Source organism: Astyanax mexicanus, chromosome 10 (genome assembly GCF_023375975.1).
Source record: "Astyanax mexicanus isolate ESR-SI-001 chromosome 10, AstMex3_surface, whole genome shotgun sequence".
Taxonomy (NCBI): domain Eukaryota; kingdom Metazoa; phylum Chordata; class Actinopteri; order Characiformes; family Acestrorhamphidae; genus Astyanax; species Astyanax mexicanus.
The window spans coordinates 43,257,038-43,276,382 of record NC_064417.1 but is presented as its reverse complement, the minus strand read 5'-3'; the positions used below and the strand labels follow the sequence as shown (position 1 = coordinate 43,276,382).

General features: G+C 35.3%; 2 protein-coding genes across 2 annotated transcripts; one reads left to right on the top strand and one right to left on the bottom strand.

Moving 5' to 3' along the window:
• Positions 1 to 1,565: 1,565 nt before the first annotated feature.
• Positions 1,566 to 10,054, bottom strand: casp3b (caspase 3, apoptosis-related cysteine peptidase b). The gene is made up of 7 exons (XM_007247471.3): positions 9,947 to 10,054; positions 7,509 to 7,590; positions 7,178 to 7,311; positions 6,963 to 7,091; positions 6,118 to 6,293; positions 4,036 to 4,153; positions 1,566 to 2,232 (listed from the first exon to the last, which is right to left on the bottom strand). Exons 2-7 carry the CDS (start codon positions 7,583 to 7,585, stop codon positions 2,003 to 2,005), a joined length of 864 nt encoding a protein of 287 aa, XP_007247533.3. The 5' UTR covers positions 7,586 to 7,590; positions 9,947 to 10,054; the 3' UTR covers positions 1,566 to 2,002.
• A 2,176-nt stretch (positions 10,055 to 12,230) lies between these two features.
• Positions 12,231 to 17,675, top strand: dhrs13l1 (dehydrogenase/reductase (SDR family) member 13 like 1). The gene is made up of 5 exons (XM_049484187.1): positions 12,231 to 12,398; positions 13,428 to 13,546; positions 14,616 to 14,739; positions 16,042 to 16,368; positions 17,256 to 17,675. Exons 1-5 carry the CDS (start codon positions 12,275 to 12,277, stop codon positions 17,516 to 17,518), a joined length of 957 nt encoding a protein of 318 aa, XP_049340144.1. The 5' UTR covers positions 12,231 to 12,274; the 3' UTR covers positions 17,519 to 17,675.
• Positions 17,676 to 19,345: the final 1,670 nt, after the last annotated feature.

Here is a 19,345-nt window from a genome sequence, read left to right as displayed (position 1 = left end):
AAAATGAACCGAACTGCTCGTCTCAAAAAGATAGAGGGCGTTCCACTGCCCACCCGTATTCCGACTCCTGTGCGGTCATTGGATACAGCATATAAAGTCCTGCGCTGTGATTGGTTAAACAGTTTTTATATATTCGCCACAGCCACGGTTTTCATAAGAAGCTCGGCGAGCAGGAGGCGGGACCTGTCTGAATACGGGTGTGATGAAACCGCTCAGTGCAGGCCACGCTGAGCTCAATTTCATTTTCACTTCCTTGTGGTTGTTTATAGCCTCTTAAAGCAAGAGGCAGCAGGAATAGAAACTTAATTCGTAAGAAAACGAGCTTACCTCGTACAAAGGTTTTCTTTCTGGCCTGTTTTTGACAGAAATGTAAAATGTGTTGTTTGCATTCCATGATGTATGCAAGCAAAACAAAAATAAGTTTTATCTGATTAATGTAATATTTTTTCTTGCTAAAATCTATATTCACAATGCAATTTTTCAGCATACATTTTAGACTCCAAACACTATTTCTTGACACATAAAGAATTTATGCCACACATAACATATCTTCTCTTAATGCATTAGTGATTTTTCTTCTCTCTTACTTATTTTAGCTAAGTTTAGAGTTTAGATTATATTTTATTTATTTTTATGTATTTAGTTTTTCACTGGTTGGTTGGTTCATTGAAGGTAGGCTTAAATGTGCACACCTTAGTTGATTTTGGCCCCTTTTAGAAATGCACCACTTTGTAACTCTTTTTTTATGCATCTTTCTTTTCATCTTTTTACTTTTTTGTTGTTTAATTTCAGCTGGAAGGATATTGCAATGGTGGCATTGACTTTTATTGCCAAAGACAAGAAAACAAAGCCAATCTTCTCTTATATGTATAAAAAACTTAAAAGTAAATAAATAAAACAATGCACACAGTTTTACAGCTATCCTCTTTTAATTGCATCAATAATAATGTTGCAATCACTCTCACATGTACAGCGCCGCTGTTCTAGATAAGGCAAACTTATCACACTACACTACATAAGAGTGCTTTATTGCAATATGACCCCAACAGTCTAATTAGCTTAGTCTGGCCGCACACACTCTCTTCCTCGAGCCTTATCTAGAGAGTCACACCCAGCAACTCCCTGGTAATGGTGTGGTGTGCTGCAGCAGATCCTTGAAAGCAGAATTTGAACACACATTATTACACATTATCATGCATTGCTAGAACTGTACTACAGTGTACAGTTGTGTCTCATTAATGTTTTTTTTTTTTTTTACAGATTACACAACATAGTGCAAGTCGATACTTGCAGAAAGAAATGGAAATGAAACTGTTGGCTGTGACGTGTGAGTGCTTCTGCTTTCTGTTCTGTGCAGACATGGATCTTTGCAGGCTGTGTACTTTCACCACAGGAGATCATTTACTCTGTGGGGCCGTATGTTAACACATTTTGGGGATTGTACCCCAGAGGGTGGCATTAAAAACAAAATTCCTATTTAGTTATGGTGCAATAACTAACAATAACAACAATAACAATTTAATGTGTTCTGAGTCATGTTTTAAAACTTTAAAAAGAAACACATGCCTTTTCATATCAAAGAAAATACATTTTTATTTAACTTTGATTAAAAGCATGCAAAGAGCATGCCCTGCAAAGACCCGTTAAAGTGAGCAATACAAAAAAAAAACTGTGTGGTTTAAAAAGTTTATTTAATGTCCCTGAGTTTATTTGCAAAAATATAAGGCTAGACCTTAAATTCCTTAAATAGATCTTTATAAATCATATTTAAATCAATTTGCCTAAGAGTTTCCTAGGGGTTACAAATAAATCTGTAAACGGTTGTAAAAACAAAAAATACAAAAACGTTATTGTTGTGCTAATATTTGGAATGTCCATGTTGGCCCCTGTTTCTGACCACTGTGCCCAATCAAAGTGTCAATCAAACCTCTATCAACCTCTAACTAAGACCTTTCTATAGAAAAACCTGCTAAATAGATTTCATTTACTTAGAAACTATCAGTCACTTTGGGAAGTACAGCTCTTTGGTCAGCATGGACATAATGCAGGGTATTTGTTTCATAGCATTAAAGCCTGGCGTGTTGGAGGAAGACTCAAACTCTAGTGCCACCTTGTGGTTCACACGTGTCATGATCTGCATAATCTCCAGCTCTCTGCCGTATTTAGCCAGCATCTCACACAGGGAGGATATGAACCAGGATCCGTTTGCTGTGTTTCTCCATGAGTAGTAACCTGTGGGAAGGGACATAGTGTGTGTACACAGGAATTAAGTACTGAAACTACGCACACAGAACCACAGACACACATAGCTCAACACAAACATGTACAGTTAACACTTAAATCAACAAGATTAGAGGTTTTCTGGCTATGTTCACATTTCTATCGTAAATCAGATGTTTGGCATTAATGTGAAAGCTGGGTGGACATGTCAAATCTGATCTTTTGCATCAGACTTAAGTCACTTTTACTGGTGATTCTGATCTGGATACATATCCAATTTATAGGCATGCAACACGATTAACAGGCAGATGTTGGTGACAACATAGTGCTGTTGGTGACAAAAGCCCTTACAGTTGTGTCAGGCATTTATTTTTTTACTCATAGATCACCAGCATCGGATCTGTATGAATGATCGAATTACTGTTATAAAAACATTAATATATAGTCACTGATATAAAATTTGATAAAAGCCCTGTGAAAATTTTGTACCATTTGGCTCAATAATGCTGTCAGGGTTGGGGCAGGGAGGACGCGGAGGCGGACGCAAATGCAAACAATAATAAATTTAATAACAAAAACACAAAATAAACAAACTTAACAAAGAAACCAGAACTGAGCATAAACAGGAAAAACACAAGGACCACTAACAGATGTTAAAACGTATAAGGATCGACACACAAGAAAGGAAACACAGACTATAAATAGTGGTGGACACAAACGGGAAACAGGAAACACCTGGGACTAAGGGGCGGAGTTACAAATGAACACAGGTAAGTGGAAAATTACAGGGGAACAACACAGAGGAGCACGGGTCACGTGGGGTTCACACACAGAGACATGAGAACAGACAGGAAACAGGGCAAAGACGTGACAAATGCACAATAAACATTCATTTTTTTCTAGCTACTGCACTTGTGCAGATCTCCATCCTTCTACTAACATGTCAGTCCTTCTCTGCTTGGGGCATATTCGACCAGCTGACTGACCCTTTTTGCCTTTTTGTTAAACGGCTGGACTTGACCCAACAACAGAGGCCATGTTAACCTTTACGAACATTTTACACTCAACCAGTGACTGGTCTTTTAATTTGTTATAGCATGTATGAGAAGACAACTTAACTCAAACCAATAAATCTTGTTTTCATTAAAGATATTTACAGGTCACATAAGTTTATGAATTATGAAAAAAACTCAAAATTAATTAATGAGGCTACAAAATTTTTTATAAAAGTTTTTTTTTTACTGTTGAAAGATAAACCTCATTTGCACTTGAAAATCAGCTCTATTAAAAACACTGTGTACATGTTACATGAAAGAATAGCTGATTGGAAGGACAATTTTTCCATTTTTTTATCTTATAAAATGGTTATGACAAAAATTGTTTTTCTTTTCTTTAAGCAGCATCATACAAAAACTTGCTCCTCCTACAGTTACAAGAGTAAAATTTACGTTTCACCACTGTCATAATGCACACTGCACTATGAGCTAACCCCTCATGTACTTGTATATTTTTATTCTAAAATATTCTTTAACTAAAATAACAGAACATGCATTAGACGTTTAAGAAGCATGTTGGTTAATGGGCAAAGTAATATTACAGGATTTTATACAAATAAATATGACTCTCACAGAAGATCTTTTGCTGCTCCACCAAAGTTATATAGTGCAGTACATTACATCACTCTCCCCACTACACACCAGTGTACCATTGCTACATAATGTTGCTTTAAAGTTACAGTTCTGGAGATACATGAACCTGTTATGCCATTGACATTATTTAAAATATAAACTAAATGGACATCAAATGGATTCCTACCTGGGGCAGTGGAGTACGCGTATAAGAAGTCTGCCTCGACAGGAATCTTATGTGTGCCCTCTGAATCATCAACACTGTCAGTCTCAATGCCGGGGTCCAGCTCTGATCCACGACACGCCTGAATCCAAAACATAGAGGTCAGTAATAGATCAGGATCCAGTTTCACAAAAGCATCATAGTTTAAAGGTCCTTATAACTGGAAGAAAAGAGGGTTGAGTGTAATGCACTCTTTTATAAAATGCTTTCAGAAAAACCCAATGAGTGGGACAATACAATGAAGCTGTTTACACTTCATATATGGATAGTATCCTGATACGATTTTATTTAGAATTTAATACATGCATTTATATTTGGTAGTAAACTGAATCTCCAGTTAGACTGCTGTATGGGATGAAATATGCATATTTGTTAACTGCATGACCATTATTATACTGTTTTAATAATGTTTTAATTGTACTGGGAGAAGTTTCGGTAGTCAAATGTGTTTAAGAGATGTTTATAGTGCATTTACATTGCTTTAAAATGTGCGTTGAGTATTCTGATTTAAATCTGTTTTAAATGTGTACTGTGTGTTTACACTGCCTTACACACTAAGAAAAGTAAGTACAGATTTGTACCTAAAAGAGTCCAAAACTCGTCGCTGTGGCTGTACCTTTTATTGAAGTGCAAAAAAGTATCTTTCAGTGAAAGTCTTTTTTGTATCCATATTTTTGTGCCAGTAAAGATTATAAAGATTGTAAAGATTATCATCAACTAAATATGTGTCAAAAACTTGATGATCCAAAATTGTCTGGCTTTCAAATGAAAAATGCGCAATTTAAATATATATTGTTTATTAGTACAGTGATACAGAATACTGAATGTACCCTTTAGCTGGTTAAATGGTACAAATCTGTATTTATTGCTGTTAGGAATGACTTTGTACTTCAAAGGGAACAAATCTGACTCTGTAAAGACCAATACTGTACCATTAAGGGTACAATTATAAAGAGTGTACCTCTGAGTACAAAAAAGTACTCATATCGTACCTCTGTTTTTTAGAGTGTATGCAGATATTAAAGATATATTACAATATTTCAGTGTATCGTGATAAATTCGTTATTGTGATAAACATAAGCATCTCTGAGTAGACTGTGGATTTACTCAGTGCAGTGAAATTATTTTCAGTAATATTTGATTATTGTTTTATTAAAGAATCTGCCACTACTAATGCATTTTCAATACCGCCTCTCATGCAAATGTCTTTATATATCATGATACAATATACTGTATTCACCATATTGCCTAGTCCTACCAGATATAATCTGTCACCTTAAGACCACACTGACTAAATGAATATAAAGCATGCATTATTGTACACTGTTTAACACGTGAATGATCACTGCGTAGGACTAAAAGCATTATAATTCAAGTATATATATTTTTTTACAACTCATGTAAATTATAAATTCTTTTCTTTTTACATTTGGCAGCAGGTTTGGACATGTTGTGGTATTTAAAGTTACATGCCAGTTCAGGTCATTTTAAGCAGATTGCTCATGTTGACAGTATTACAATCAATGTGATATTTAAAAAGAGGAACAGCAAGAGAAAGGGAAACACCTGACATTTCTACATGATCAGAGCACAAGCTATGTTTTTCAGAGGCCCGCAGCCCAACTCCAATAAATTTCCTACTTTTAACATGAACTTTTAACTCTCATCAGAGTGGGACAGTATGTTACAAACTATTGTCACGTTAAGACTACAATCAGCAAGGTACAGTAGATAAGATAGGATCAGTTGTACTTTGTTAAACCTGTGAGTGAAAAAAACACTTCTGTTGCCCAAGGCCTAAAGTAATAATAATTCATACAGTCTGTGACTCTGTACTGACTCCTGGTGGTTGTATGCATAAACAAGAAAAAAACTGAAGGAAGTAATAGGATGCACATAAGAGGATACACTAGACAAACAGGTCTGTGTGTCTGTGATATCCATCCTGTTTTGCTATTTATGTGAAGCTATATAGATTATCTTGATAAGACAGGCAACTGAACCAGTGACTTATTATGTGAATCACACATCCATGCTGAATCAGACCTGTATAAAGAAGAGTTTAGGTTTCCCAGCTAGAGACGGGCACTGGTTTCCTCGGAACAGTCTAGTCAGCTCCTTCAGCTCCATGCATCCATCTGTCCCAAAGATGGTTCCTTCATCGCCATGACTCAGCATGACACAGACAAACATGGCCGACTTGCTGTGGTCCTCCTTGGACGCTGGGGATGAAAGGAAGGAGAGTCTAAATAGAGGGTTAAAGTCCTAATATAAGGAACTTCTAATATAAGGCAAACAGCTAAAAATATACACTTTGAGTGTGTGTACATGCACATTCACAATCAGATTACTGCATTTATTTGCTGATATTCAAGCAATCATCTAAAAAGCACCTCTGTTTAAAATGTCTTTGATCAGAGTATGGTTTAAAATGTGATTAAGAAATCTGATAAATAGAGCTAGAGAGAGGAGAGAGAGAGAATTTAGCTGAGTAATCGTATTTCTCAGTGCATGACATGCATACTCTAAAACAGAGTCTCAGGCTTTTCAGTTTGCGTATGAGTAAAAACAGACCCTGGTACTGGAAATATGTGAGCAAAGCTGAAACTGAAAAATGTTGATGTAGTGGCTCAATGCTCTTTCTTTAAAAAAAAAACTGCAGTATTAACTTTGGGTTTTACGTAATGTTTAGAACACATCTTGTTCTGTGATTTATTCGTTAATTGCAAAGCAAATCAAACCTGATTATTATTTAACTCATGTGACTTTTCCTATTATCTGGTTACCCAAGTTCATGTAAGTGTGTTAATCAGATTATAAAGTGAATGTGAACACACTCTCTGACTCAACAATTCATCTATGGTTAACAAAACGTGTTAAATGATGAAAACCTGATGTTAAAATCTGCCTCATTTGCGAAACAGTTCGATTATTTTGGACTGACGCTTTGAAACCCAGTTCACTGAAGACTTTCAGCATTTTCCCAGCGTCCACATCTGTTCCGGCCCGATCTGACATCCCTTTAAAAGGAAAATAGATATGAAGCAGACAAGAAACTAAACAAATGAGTAATAGTACAATTCTTATCTGCTGTACGTCCGCTCACCTGTAGACCGGTCAAAATTCCTGTTGTTGATGATGATACATTTACCAAGGTTGGGGTAGTCCATGCGGTATCTGAACATATCAACAGGAGCTTTGCTTTTGGCAGGAACAGATGCAGTGTGAACAGTCTCAGACCTGAATAGAGGTATAAAAAGCGACATACTCATGGTCTTCAAACTTTCTGACACTGATAGGAATTAGACTATAGTCACAAAATTTGTTAGAAAATACTGTCACACATAAAACTGATACAAAATGAATACAAAAATGCAACAATGCAGTTAAAACATTACAAAGCAACCCCATCCACCCACTCATTTGCATGTTTTTACCCTTTAGGGTTGGATGCCTTGGCATCCACAGAGTCGCCTCCTTCTGCTGCTTTACTACCATTCTCCTCGTCTGCCATTGTCTCTACAAGAACACACATATTTAAAAAAAAAGGATATTAATTAATATATGCAAAACACAAATGTCAGAAGAAAAAAAAGGATAAATTAAGAATATTTCAGAACAATCAACATGCCATGACATTAAATTAAATATCTATACATTTTTTGTTAATAACTTTTTATTTTCATTGTGGTGAGAAGTTGATTACAGCAGTAAAGAGACAAAAAATACAGAGAAGTAGATATAGTGCATTACAAAAGATTCCTGATAAGACTAATAACTGAAGACCAGATTCTTATTGTTTTGTCTGATGCACCCTAAAATCTAGCACACGATTTTTCATTGATAGCAATATAAAGAAATTATCTATACATTTAAAATACCTCTCCTGTTTGTGACATTAATGTAAAGCTTTGGGATGGTTCTGGGATAGTTGTGAAAAAGGGTAATCTGGAGACCTGCTTAAGAATTTCAAGATGAAAGTGTGATTGATTTCCTCTACATTTTCCATCACACCCTTCTGTCTCAATCTGTTTATTCAACACTGAAGCTATTACCATGCAGGTTCATGCATGTGGTTTCTTTTCTAAATCAATGTTTATTAGTCCTTGTCCTGACCTGCCAACATTCTGCCCTGCATATGTGTTGCTTTCCCGTTTACCAAAACACACCAGATTCAGCTAATCAGTTAATTATGAAGTCTTTTCAGAGCTGCAGGGAGTGTAAAGCAGGAACCATGAATGAGAATCACTGCCCTACACTAAAAAATAAAGGCCAGGCCATTTATAGGGTATGGAAAATTCCTCACTGTTTTCAGTTTAACTTGTTAAGTGACACATATTGAACATCCTAACTAAATATGCATTACAGGATAATGTGTAAAAGGGTGATTATTGTATCTGACCATCTTATGTACAGAATGTAATTGTGCTGGGTTAGTGCTTAAAGAGACAAAACATTCATTTTACAGCTCATTTTAAAACTGCATTTTAGCTTCTATAGGTCTGTTTTAAGCATTTCAACATTTTAACAATTGAAATTCTTTAACATGTTAACATGTTTTAGATTTAATTCTAGAACATAAAGCTAAAATACAAAAGTTATGTTGTGTCATCTATAGGGGGACAATATTTCACATTGTTTCTATCTTATCAATATGTGGCCTCAACTAAAGATACTGCTTCATGGTGAAGATTATTGGTTGTCAAATTCTGTGAAACTGACACCAATAAATCCATGATTTCTGGTATTTTGTTATTTGGGAATATTTTATCCTGTTCAGAAACACAGATGCAGAAAAGTATCGTAGAGAATTGTCTTGTGATATATATATATATATATATATATATATATATATACAGTATCGCAAAATCAAAGTACTTTTATAATATAATAATGTAAGATACCCTGTGATTCCCATCCCTAGTCATTTATTTTATATTGAAATTTAACCTATTAACTATTGACATTCATGTGCCCTCTTTATCACAATAATTAAAAAAAAATGTCGATTAAAATGTAAATTTAATAATACTGGCAACTGATGCCTGTACTGGAATAGGAATATTCACTTGCTTTGGTTAGTGAAAACTGCATGATTATATTATTCTATTTATAAATAAATATGCATAATTATATATATATATATATTTTTTTATTTGTTTGTTTGTTTGTTTGTTTGTTTTGAAAGGCATTGGCACACTCTTTATTGTTACACTCTTCAGTACTGGTTACTTCTTCCTCTGTAGGTGACCTACATACTGAACACAAACCATTAATAGTTTGCATTAACAGGCTTTTGGTTTCAGTTTGAGGTTTCTGACCACTGCCTACCTGTACATTGAGTCAAAGTCCACAACTGCTAATTATATTAACCAAATAATAATCAGAAATGTCATTCTGAGTATGTCTTAGTGCTCAAATAGCTTTTAAAGGAATGTCACTTCTCTTGAGAGACTTGAGAGAGTGGTTAAGTAAGTCAATTAGGTGTTGCTAGGCCTATACTGACAGCCAGGCATAAAGAGCAGGCATACTATTTCCTTTATAATGAATATAGACATACACTATATACAGATACACTTTCTAATCCACACAGAAGAGCTAGAAAGGAAAGAAAAGTACCTGTTTTTTGTTTGTAGAATTCAGAATTTAGTATAAGGCTATGGCTCTACTCCAGACTCCAGCTCTGATACACTAATACAGACATGAGCTCAGGCCTGCCCATGTGTCCCTCCCTTATCAGTAGTTAGTCAGTTGGTCTGTTGTGTAAATGTTTTCCAGAAACCCCCTGACTCTAAAACCAAACCAGAACCTAAATATTACTCTACACGTTTTCTACTCGTTAGTTTTAGAGTTTTAATTAAATGTAGTTACTTACAAAGTGCTGTTTTAATCAGGAAGTGAAGCCTGAAGTTCTCCGGCTGTTTAACTTGGACTTGGAGGTGGAAGCTGACCGGACAAGTCACCGGTGCGCGTTCCCCTCGTTTCACCAGTCAGCCAATCACAATCAGTCAAACAGCAGAGCTCCGCCCCAAAACTCAGCCCCAACCCCGCCCCCGAACACCTTCCACTTCATATACTACACTGAATTTTATTATTAGATTTTTTATTTACAGTACCAGTTAAAAGTTTTCTTTCTTTTTATAATATTTTAAATTTAATATTGTTAACATTTAATAGTAAAGACTATACAGACTATATTAAAGCAATACAGGAACAAAAATTTAAAAAGTGGAGTTACTTTGTAAATAAAAAAGTTCCAAAAGTCCAAAAATATGTATTATTCTACATACAGACCACAATATATTCAGGAATGTTTGTCAATTATTGTGCACTATTTATATTTTTGTACTTTATTTGTACATCATCATCATTATCATTATAAGGCAGGGTAAAAAGATAAGATAGCTAAAAGTACAAAATGGGTGTAAAAAAATCCTGCTTGTAAAATGGCTCGAATCAAGATTTTTTGTTATTATCTCAAAATAAAAGTCTAAGTACATTAATAATAATAAAAAAAAGGTTTAACAACAAAATAATAAAATGAAAAAAAAAAAAGAATGATAAAACTACAACTAAATTAAACCAAAACGGTTTACAAACCCCAGGAGAAACTATTATTCATCAGTTTACAATACGTTTTAAACAAAGCCAAATCTAAACCTGTGTCAATGTTCTTCTTAGTGTCAATACTTTTTACTGCAGAATGTACGAGTAATAAATAATAAAACATAAACAATAAAAGAGAAGGCTGATAATCTCCACTAGTATACAGCAGCGTAGAAACGGTGTTTAATACAACAAAAAACTCATTATAACAAACTACATGTACAATTTTAAAGGAAATGCAATAGGACTACCACAGCAATGGACACAAGAGGGAGATATAGTACCATTTCTTCTTTTTCAAATTAAACTCTTCAAACATCAGCAGCAGATGCTGAGTGAAGAGAAGCTAAAATCTCCGAAACCTTCAGAAAAAATAATAAATATTACATCTCAAACGGTTAATCTCATCTTATAATTACATTAATATCGTAAAATGTATAAGACTCGAGACGAATGCTAATACAGCACAGGAATATTAACTCCCATAAAACAATAATAACTGTAGTTTTATCAATATTTTGAATATGATTAACATTATAATTATCAATATATTTATTATCATAGTGATTATTATTCATTATCTATGTACATATGATTGAATTACACTGTTATTCATCGTGTTTTGTTTGTAATATTGTAATAATGAACTGAAAGCATTTTTCTTCTTTATGATTTTGTTGTTGTTTTTGCTGTTCTTCTTCTTTTGCTTCTTAATAATAATAATAATAATAATAATAATAATAATAATAATAATAATAATAATTGTATTTATTATTATTGCCTGAATAGCAAAAGGACGTCGTTTACATCGCTAATGCATTAAAGCAACGTTGATCTCTGATGTCAGAATTGCTTTATTTGTGCGCATTTATTTTACATTGATTCAACATTGATTTACGTTATGGTTTCATATGTGAGGTTTGTATTAAACTTTATTTACAATACAAATGTTTATCCTGTTTGTATTCTGTTTTTATAGACTGTACTGTGGTTTTGCAGTGCAGGAAAAGACTTTTAAATAAAATGAATTAATATGATTATTATTATTATTATTATTATTATTATTATTATTATTATTATTATTATTATTATTATTATTATTATTATTTGTTGGAAGCACCTTTCCCCAACAATTCCAAACCTTTAAATAAACGTTGATTTAATGTCAGAAATGTAACATTAACTGATGTCTGTTAAATAAAGTTAAATGTTACATTAAGGTTTTAAATTAAATGTTATTATGTGCTCATATAATGTAACCAAAAAAAGTTTTATTCAATGTTCTTTGCCATCTGGGTGATGGTGTTGGTGTTGTGTTGTTATAATCACTTATAGCACTATGAATAACTGCTTTAGCTAATGAATCACACAATGCTTTTTTTACCTTCCTGGAAATATTGTTGTAGTGATTTTAGGGCGGACTGTTTATTTATTTGAAAAGAACCGCCTCTATAATTTATTTAATGTTTATATAACCCATATAGAGAGGGTGGAGAAAGGAACTGGGCGGAGTTATGTGTCAGCTCGCACACTGATTTATATCTCAGCTTCTTGTTAGTCTTCTAGTTCCAGGTCTGAGGTCGGACAGGAGGTCGCAATGATTTGGCTGTGTGTTGCGGGAGTGCTTATAGTTGCATTTTTGATTTTTCATAAGCTCTTCGTGCAGAGGAGGGCCTGCACCAGCACGGCGACACTGCATGGGAAGACTGTGATAGTTACAGGTATTTATGAGCTTCATATTTATACAGAAGGAATGTGTATCTGAAATGTTTGTAATAAGTTTTAATGTACACAGCAAATGTGTAAATGTGAGTTAAATGCATTTTAAAAAGTAACACTGAATATTAAATTGCATTATAGATTAACGCTAGTCATCTATTCCATAAAGAAAAAAACATGAATTTATTAAGTAAACTAAAAAGTGTTAAACAAACGAAAATATGATTTATACTTTAGGTTATTCAAAATAGACACCTCTTACTTAGATGACAGCTTTAGACACAGCCGCTCATCATCTATCTCACTCTATAAGCCATTAGTGGCGCTGCTATACTCCTGAACATATAAAACTTATGTGGATGTATGAAAGACTTTTTAAAATGAATTCAAAAGCCATTTGACTAGTGACAGGATGAGTCTTGGTCCTCCCAAGGTTTCTTCCTCCTCCTTCAGCTCTGAGGGAGTTCTTCCTTGCCTCCGCGCTCATTGGGGGTTCTGTATTATGTATTGCCTGACTCTTTGTTGTGTGATCACGTTTCTGTAAAGCTACTTTGTGCCAAAACCAGTTGTAAAAAGCGCTATACAAATAAATTTGATTTGATTAATTACTTAGATAAATTTCTTGCCCTCTTAATGTGTTTAAGAGCATCAGTTTTGTTGTAAAGAGTAGAGTGTAATGAACTCATCCTCAAGTGCAGAAACAAAGACCATCAAAAACTTATGATGAAACTGGCCCTGGTTAAGTCCGCCCTAGGAAAGGATGAGCAAGAGTTTCCTTTGTTGCGCAGGATAAATTCATTATCGAGTTTCCAGCCTCAGAAACAAACTGCAGAGTATTTTGGTTTGTCATAAACACTTTTAATTTACTACATGATTCACTTATGTATTGCTTCATAGTCTGTATGACTTTCCTTTACAGGAACAAAATTAAAAAAGTGTGAAAGAGAAGTATATAACAGGAAGCAAATGACCCAGCATTAGATCATACTAACAAAGGGGCCACTCTTCTAACTAACTGCTTTGTCCACCAGGCAGCAATACTGGCATTGGCAAGGCTACAGCTCTGGCTTTGGCACTAAGGGGTGCCAGAGTGATTGTGGCCTGCAGAAGCAAACAGAGAGGAGAGGATGCAGCAAAAGACATCAGGAGGGTGAGCAAAAACTCACTAACCAACACACCAACCACACACACTGATCATCATGAACTTTGTATTATTAAGAATGTTCAGTACCAAGCCCCTAAGGTAACATCATGTTTAAAAAAATAATGCATGGCCATGACTTATTAAGGCGTGGGAATGGGATCCTAAGGTGTGGCCATGACTAATTGAGGTGGGGATAAGAGATAATTAAGTCGTACCCAGAAAATAATAAAGCTTGCTTTTCTGTAAATTAATGCCCATAAAGACAACTAAATATTACAATTAAGCTCCTTTAATCCAAGATTTTTTTTTTTTTGTAAAAAAAAAAAATGGAGAGTGAATTGGTTTCTTTTTAATTTCATCTTGGAATAAATTATGGCGATATTTTAGAGTCTCTTGTAGTAAAACATGGCATAATTCTAAGTAAAAGACACTTAATTCTCATCCTAAAAGCTGATGGGCTCACCTTCCTTAAACAGTCATACTGGGCACAACCCCTGAGAGCTGCTTGCTTTTTTAACTGTGAAACAAAAGGACGCCTACGATTCCCACGATTTAATAAGTCATGGCCATGCTTTAATTATCTTGTGTCCACGCATTAGGAGCTCCATAGTTAAGACAATGGAATTGGAATAAAAAAAATTAAAGCAACAGTCTGTAAGTTTTGGGAGATTTGGAGACCTCTCTGGTGAGAATTTGTAATTGCACAGAGCATGGAGGAGTACATGCAGGTAATATAAATAAATAGAATGAAAATACATGATGTTGCAGGAATGGTTATATCGGGATACCATTTCTTAAAATATTTTGCTCCTTCCAAATCAGGTATTTTATTGCTTTCATTTAGAAAAAATAAACATAGGGACTGCTACTTAAAATATCTTGAATAAATAAAAGAAGTCTCATTCACATTAGTGGGCTAACCAAACATAACTGGCAATAATCTTGAGGTCAGCAAAATGATTGAGTTTTTGTTCATATATTTCACAATAGGTTGATAAAATCATTATTATGAGAGACCTGTTTGCAAAGGCTCTGAAGTCCTTAAAATGATTATAAACCATATTTTTGTCCTCAGGAGAGTGGGAATGATGAGGTAGTCTTCATGCAGCTGGATCTGGCCAGTATGAAGGCCATTCGCTCTTTCGTTGAGACCTTTCTCAAAACTGAGAGCAGGCTTGACGTGCTCATCAACAATGCAGGTAAATAGTGCACACTGTAGTGAAGACCATGTGGACCACACAACAGTTCGTCCAAAAGATTGTAGACACCTGCTTACTCTAATGTACATTTGGTCTGAAATCAGTGGAATTTTAGGGACCCTGTTCTTTTTTTGTATCAATAATGACATGTTCATGTGTATTAGTGCAGACAAGTACTTGGATATTTGTCCAAACATATTTAAATGAGTGTTAAACAGCAGGTCAGAGTTTTTTATTATTCTACTATTCTACAGCCCTGTGTTTTTGCCATACGTAGCAATGAGCATAGTGACCTTAAACTGCTACAGTAGGTTTTTATTCAGTGATGTCTGAGAACGCTGTTCTTCATTCCTGGTCCTGGCGGCTCCTTGCCCTACACATTTTAGAGGATATCCTGCAATAACACACCCACTGCAGCAAGAAAAGGCTTGTTAATGAGCTAATTAGTTGAATCAGGTGTGTTGGGAGGAGGGAAAGACCTATATTGGCAGGGCAGGGGGCACCAGGACAAGGATTGAAAACCATGCCATAGAAGAACCATGTTTGGTTCCTTAAACTTTTTGAAAACTTTTTTTTGAAGGTTTGAAAGAGTATGTAAGGTTTCTATGTTCATTTCATGTTTTTTCCATTGTATATTATATGGATGTTCTTTAAACCTAAAGGTTCTGGACACTAAAACATGAGATGTACAATTATGGTTTATTAGTTGACAAGAAGTGGTTGTTCAGTGGCACTGGACAAAGAACGCTTTCTGTTAACTTTATTTTGTGTGTGTTGGAGTGTTGGATCAGGTACAACTGCTACTAAGCTTTTCATTGTAGCAGCAAAGCTTTTTTTAATAGAGATTTTCATAAAAGCAATTGCATGGCTGTGTCAACAATGGGTGCACATTAAAAGAGGTCTAAAGTCCAAAGGCTTTTTGACACTACTTAGATTGCAGTTGTAACTGCTGCACAAACTAATTTTACCATCAGAAGAAGATCTGCTTCATCTCCCTGGAGCAGATAATCATGAATGTTGAACCCATTTGGCACCAAGCCTAATTTCAGGTTTGGAATAGAGGGGTAATAATAGAACATACTGACCTCACTAACTCTCTTGTTCCTGCTGAACGCAGTGAAATCCTCACAAGCAAAGCTCCAAAATCTGATGGAGTTCCTTCTCTAGACAGTAGAGACAGTTACTCCAACAAAAGCAGGATAAACTCTTGTTGTTCAGAACAAACAATGAGATGAGTTATTAAGTTCTCTCATATCATCTTAATGTGAAATATTAGATGTGCCTTATGTCGTTTGTTTGTAGGACTGGCTACAGCAGGCCGCACGGAAGATGGCCTTGGCATGGTGTTTGGTGTCAACCACATCGGTCCATTCCTGTTGACCAATTTGCTTTTGGACCGCTTGAAGGAATGTGCCCCAAGCCGAGTGGTCAACGTTTCCTCTATTGGACATAGCATGGGTACCATCGATTTCAACTGCATCAACACACACAAGAGACTGGCACTGGGCACTTCAAATAGGGACATATTCAAAATATACTGCCATAGCAAGCTGTGTAATGTGCTCTTCACCCACGAACTGGCCAAGAGACTGAAGGGAATGGGTGTGACCTGCTACAGCCTTCACCCAGGCAAGTCTTATATGTTTTTTTTATTGTAATAACATAAGCAGTGTACTGTTCTTCTCATTTCTGATCCTGGAGTCTGCACATTGTAGTGAGTTTAACACGGCCACTGCTTTAACACACCCACTTTAATGCAATAATGAACTGTTAAGATCAGCAGATTAGTCGAAGCAGGTGTTTGTGGAGCACTAAAATGTGTAGGGCAAAGGGCCTCAAAGACCAGGATTGAGAAATACTGATATACAGTACTGATGATTACAGTAACTGTATACTGTAATATCTGGTGGTGTATTAGAATAGCTGTTTTGTAAGAATATTGATAAATATCAATTTAGTGCACTATAGGACCCTGTGGCGCAGCCTAAGCATTTATCCCTTAATGCCATTTTTCCATTTACATTACTTTATACATTACCCTCCTGATATCCCTTTACATTATACTATATATAGTTGTAGTTATAAACCATAGTTATATGTTTGAGTGAAATGAACATTGTTGTTTTATTCTATAAACTACGGACAACATTTCTTCCAAATAAAGATATTGTCATTTGAAGCAATTATTTGCAGAAAATGAGAAATGGCTGAAATAACAAAAAAGATGCAGAGCTTTCAGACCTCAGACCTTCTGCAAAGAAAACAAGCTTCATATTCATAAAGTTTAAAGAGTTCAGAAATCATTATTTGGTGGAATAACCCTGTTTTTAATAACAGGTTTCATGCGTCTTGGCATATTTTCCTCCACCAATCTTACACACTGCTTTTGAATATCTTTATGCCTAATCAATTTGCATATTGCTGTCCCATGACTTCTGGGATGCTGGTGTAGGTACTATTCTTAATATAAAGTGCGCTCTCGTAACAAGCCTTCTCTTGTTTTTCCTGTACTGCAGGGTCTGTGAGGTCAGAGCTGGGTCGCGACCTTAATGGCACGTTCATGAATATTTTGAAGTGCATTTCCAAGGTTTTGATCCAGACGGATGAAATGTCCGGCGCTCAGACCACGCTGCACTGCACTCTGCAGGAGGGCATCGAGCCCCTGAGCGGACGCTACTTCTCCGACTGTAAATTGCAGGATGTGAAGGCGGAGGCCAAAGACGACGAGATCGCCAGGAAACTGTGGGACGTCAGTGAGAGGCTCTGCGGAATGGCCTGAGCTCTGAATCATCAGTGGAGCATCAACACTCCTGGATAGTGTGTTACTAGTCAATTGCAACATTGTTTTAGTCTTTAACTTGTTTATATGAAAAATATAAACAAAATGTTATTTGAAACGTATTTTATGTCCACTTTAAATAAAGTCTTGTTCTAGACACTGTATGTATCTTCATTGCATAACATAGTGCCAAGTGTAAACTAGAGTATGCTGAATACCAAATAGCAAACACATTTTCCAGGTTTTCATTTATTTTGCCACTTTTTTTCAGCACTGCATAAATTAATTTACCTTATTATAGTTTTGTTTTGCTTTTCAAACAAAACAATTAAAATAGATTTATTGAACACTAAACATTTAAAACATACAAGACACAATAAACTGACCTCAGCAGTGCTATTCTAATAATACATTTATTTTAGCAGTGTTATTTCATTCAAGTGTACTTGAGTCAGTAGTCCTGTTCTAATTACACATGAGTGCAATTTGCAATGAATATTATAATATTCAGCCAGTCTTTTGGTAAACAAACAAATGCTTGGGCTAAGCTACCTTAGCTAGCTTAATAATTTATCCTAGCCCTGTGCAGCCCATATCTTTCAGATGAAAACCAGCCAGTTTTCAGTATCACAGAAAAGTGATACTGAATGCTTTATTTAGTTTAATTTTTGGAAGAAGAGTGTAAAAATGAACTTAAACAAGACATTTGTCTGCTCCCTGCTCTGAGCTTTACTGGGGAAAGAAGGGGAAGGAGCCTGCTGGTGCTGCTTAAATAATCTTCTGAATTCCATTCTTCTACTAAAGGAAACACTGAAATTGGACTTACATAACAAGTCATTGTTCTGTATAAATTAAGCGCTTTTTTCCATTTACACAATGTTTTTATGTTACCAAATATTCCACACAGGCCTAGTATGTCAATAATATGGGCAGAATATGGAAAATAAGCTTACAGGCTACTAAGAAAGCAGCAGTATGTGGATAAGCATTGTTTTGTTGTAACAGGGCACTAGAGTGTGTGTTCAGGACAAATAGGGCCACTATTTACAGGACCTTTTTAATGTAACAAACTGTCAAAATGTCTGTAATGAAGATTTTATCTGATATGGCATTGCTTTAATCTTGAAGGAGATGACAAATGAATTAGTGTTTGGAGGCACCAATCTCTATGTTTTTATGTATCACACATGCAGTAGGCCTGTGTTATGGTGTTTTGTACAATACCAGATCAGCTTTGGTCCTCAAATACAGTCAGTGCCAAGATAAACGATTTGTTGTCTTGTCAGGTGATGAAAATGTTTAAGATGCTATCAATCCTCCAACCCTATCAAAAAAACTGCAGTGGATGGATTATCATTGGCCGGACACCATTAAGAACCTGTACAACTCCATGCTGAGATTTCTGGCATCTGGAGTTACAAGATTCTAAAGATATATAATTTATCTAAAGATTTTTTTTTTATTATCATGTTTAAAATGTTTGAACAGAAGAGCTCACACACATAAACCTTAATAGTTATCACATTTATTAATAAACTATATCAGCAGACTAATCAATAAAAATAAGTTAGGTGCAGCCATAGACTACAGTAGTAATAATCATCCCTGAAGGGCAACTGAAGCAACATAATTTACACATCATTAAGTGTGAACACAGTGTGTTATTCCATTACGTTGCAGTGTCAAACTGCAGCACTGTGGATGTGGTTTTGCACTGACAAACAAAGCATTTCTTAAAATGTACACTATTAGGACTGTAATCCATCCAACAGTCCTCTTAAACCAGATCAGCTAAGTGGGAAAACTCTACAACATGCCATTCATAGT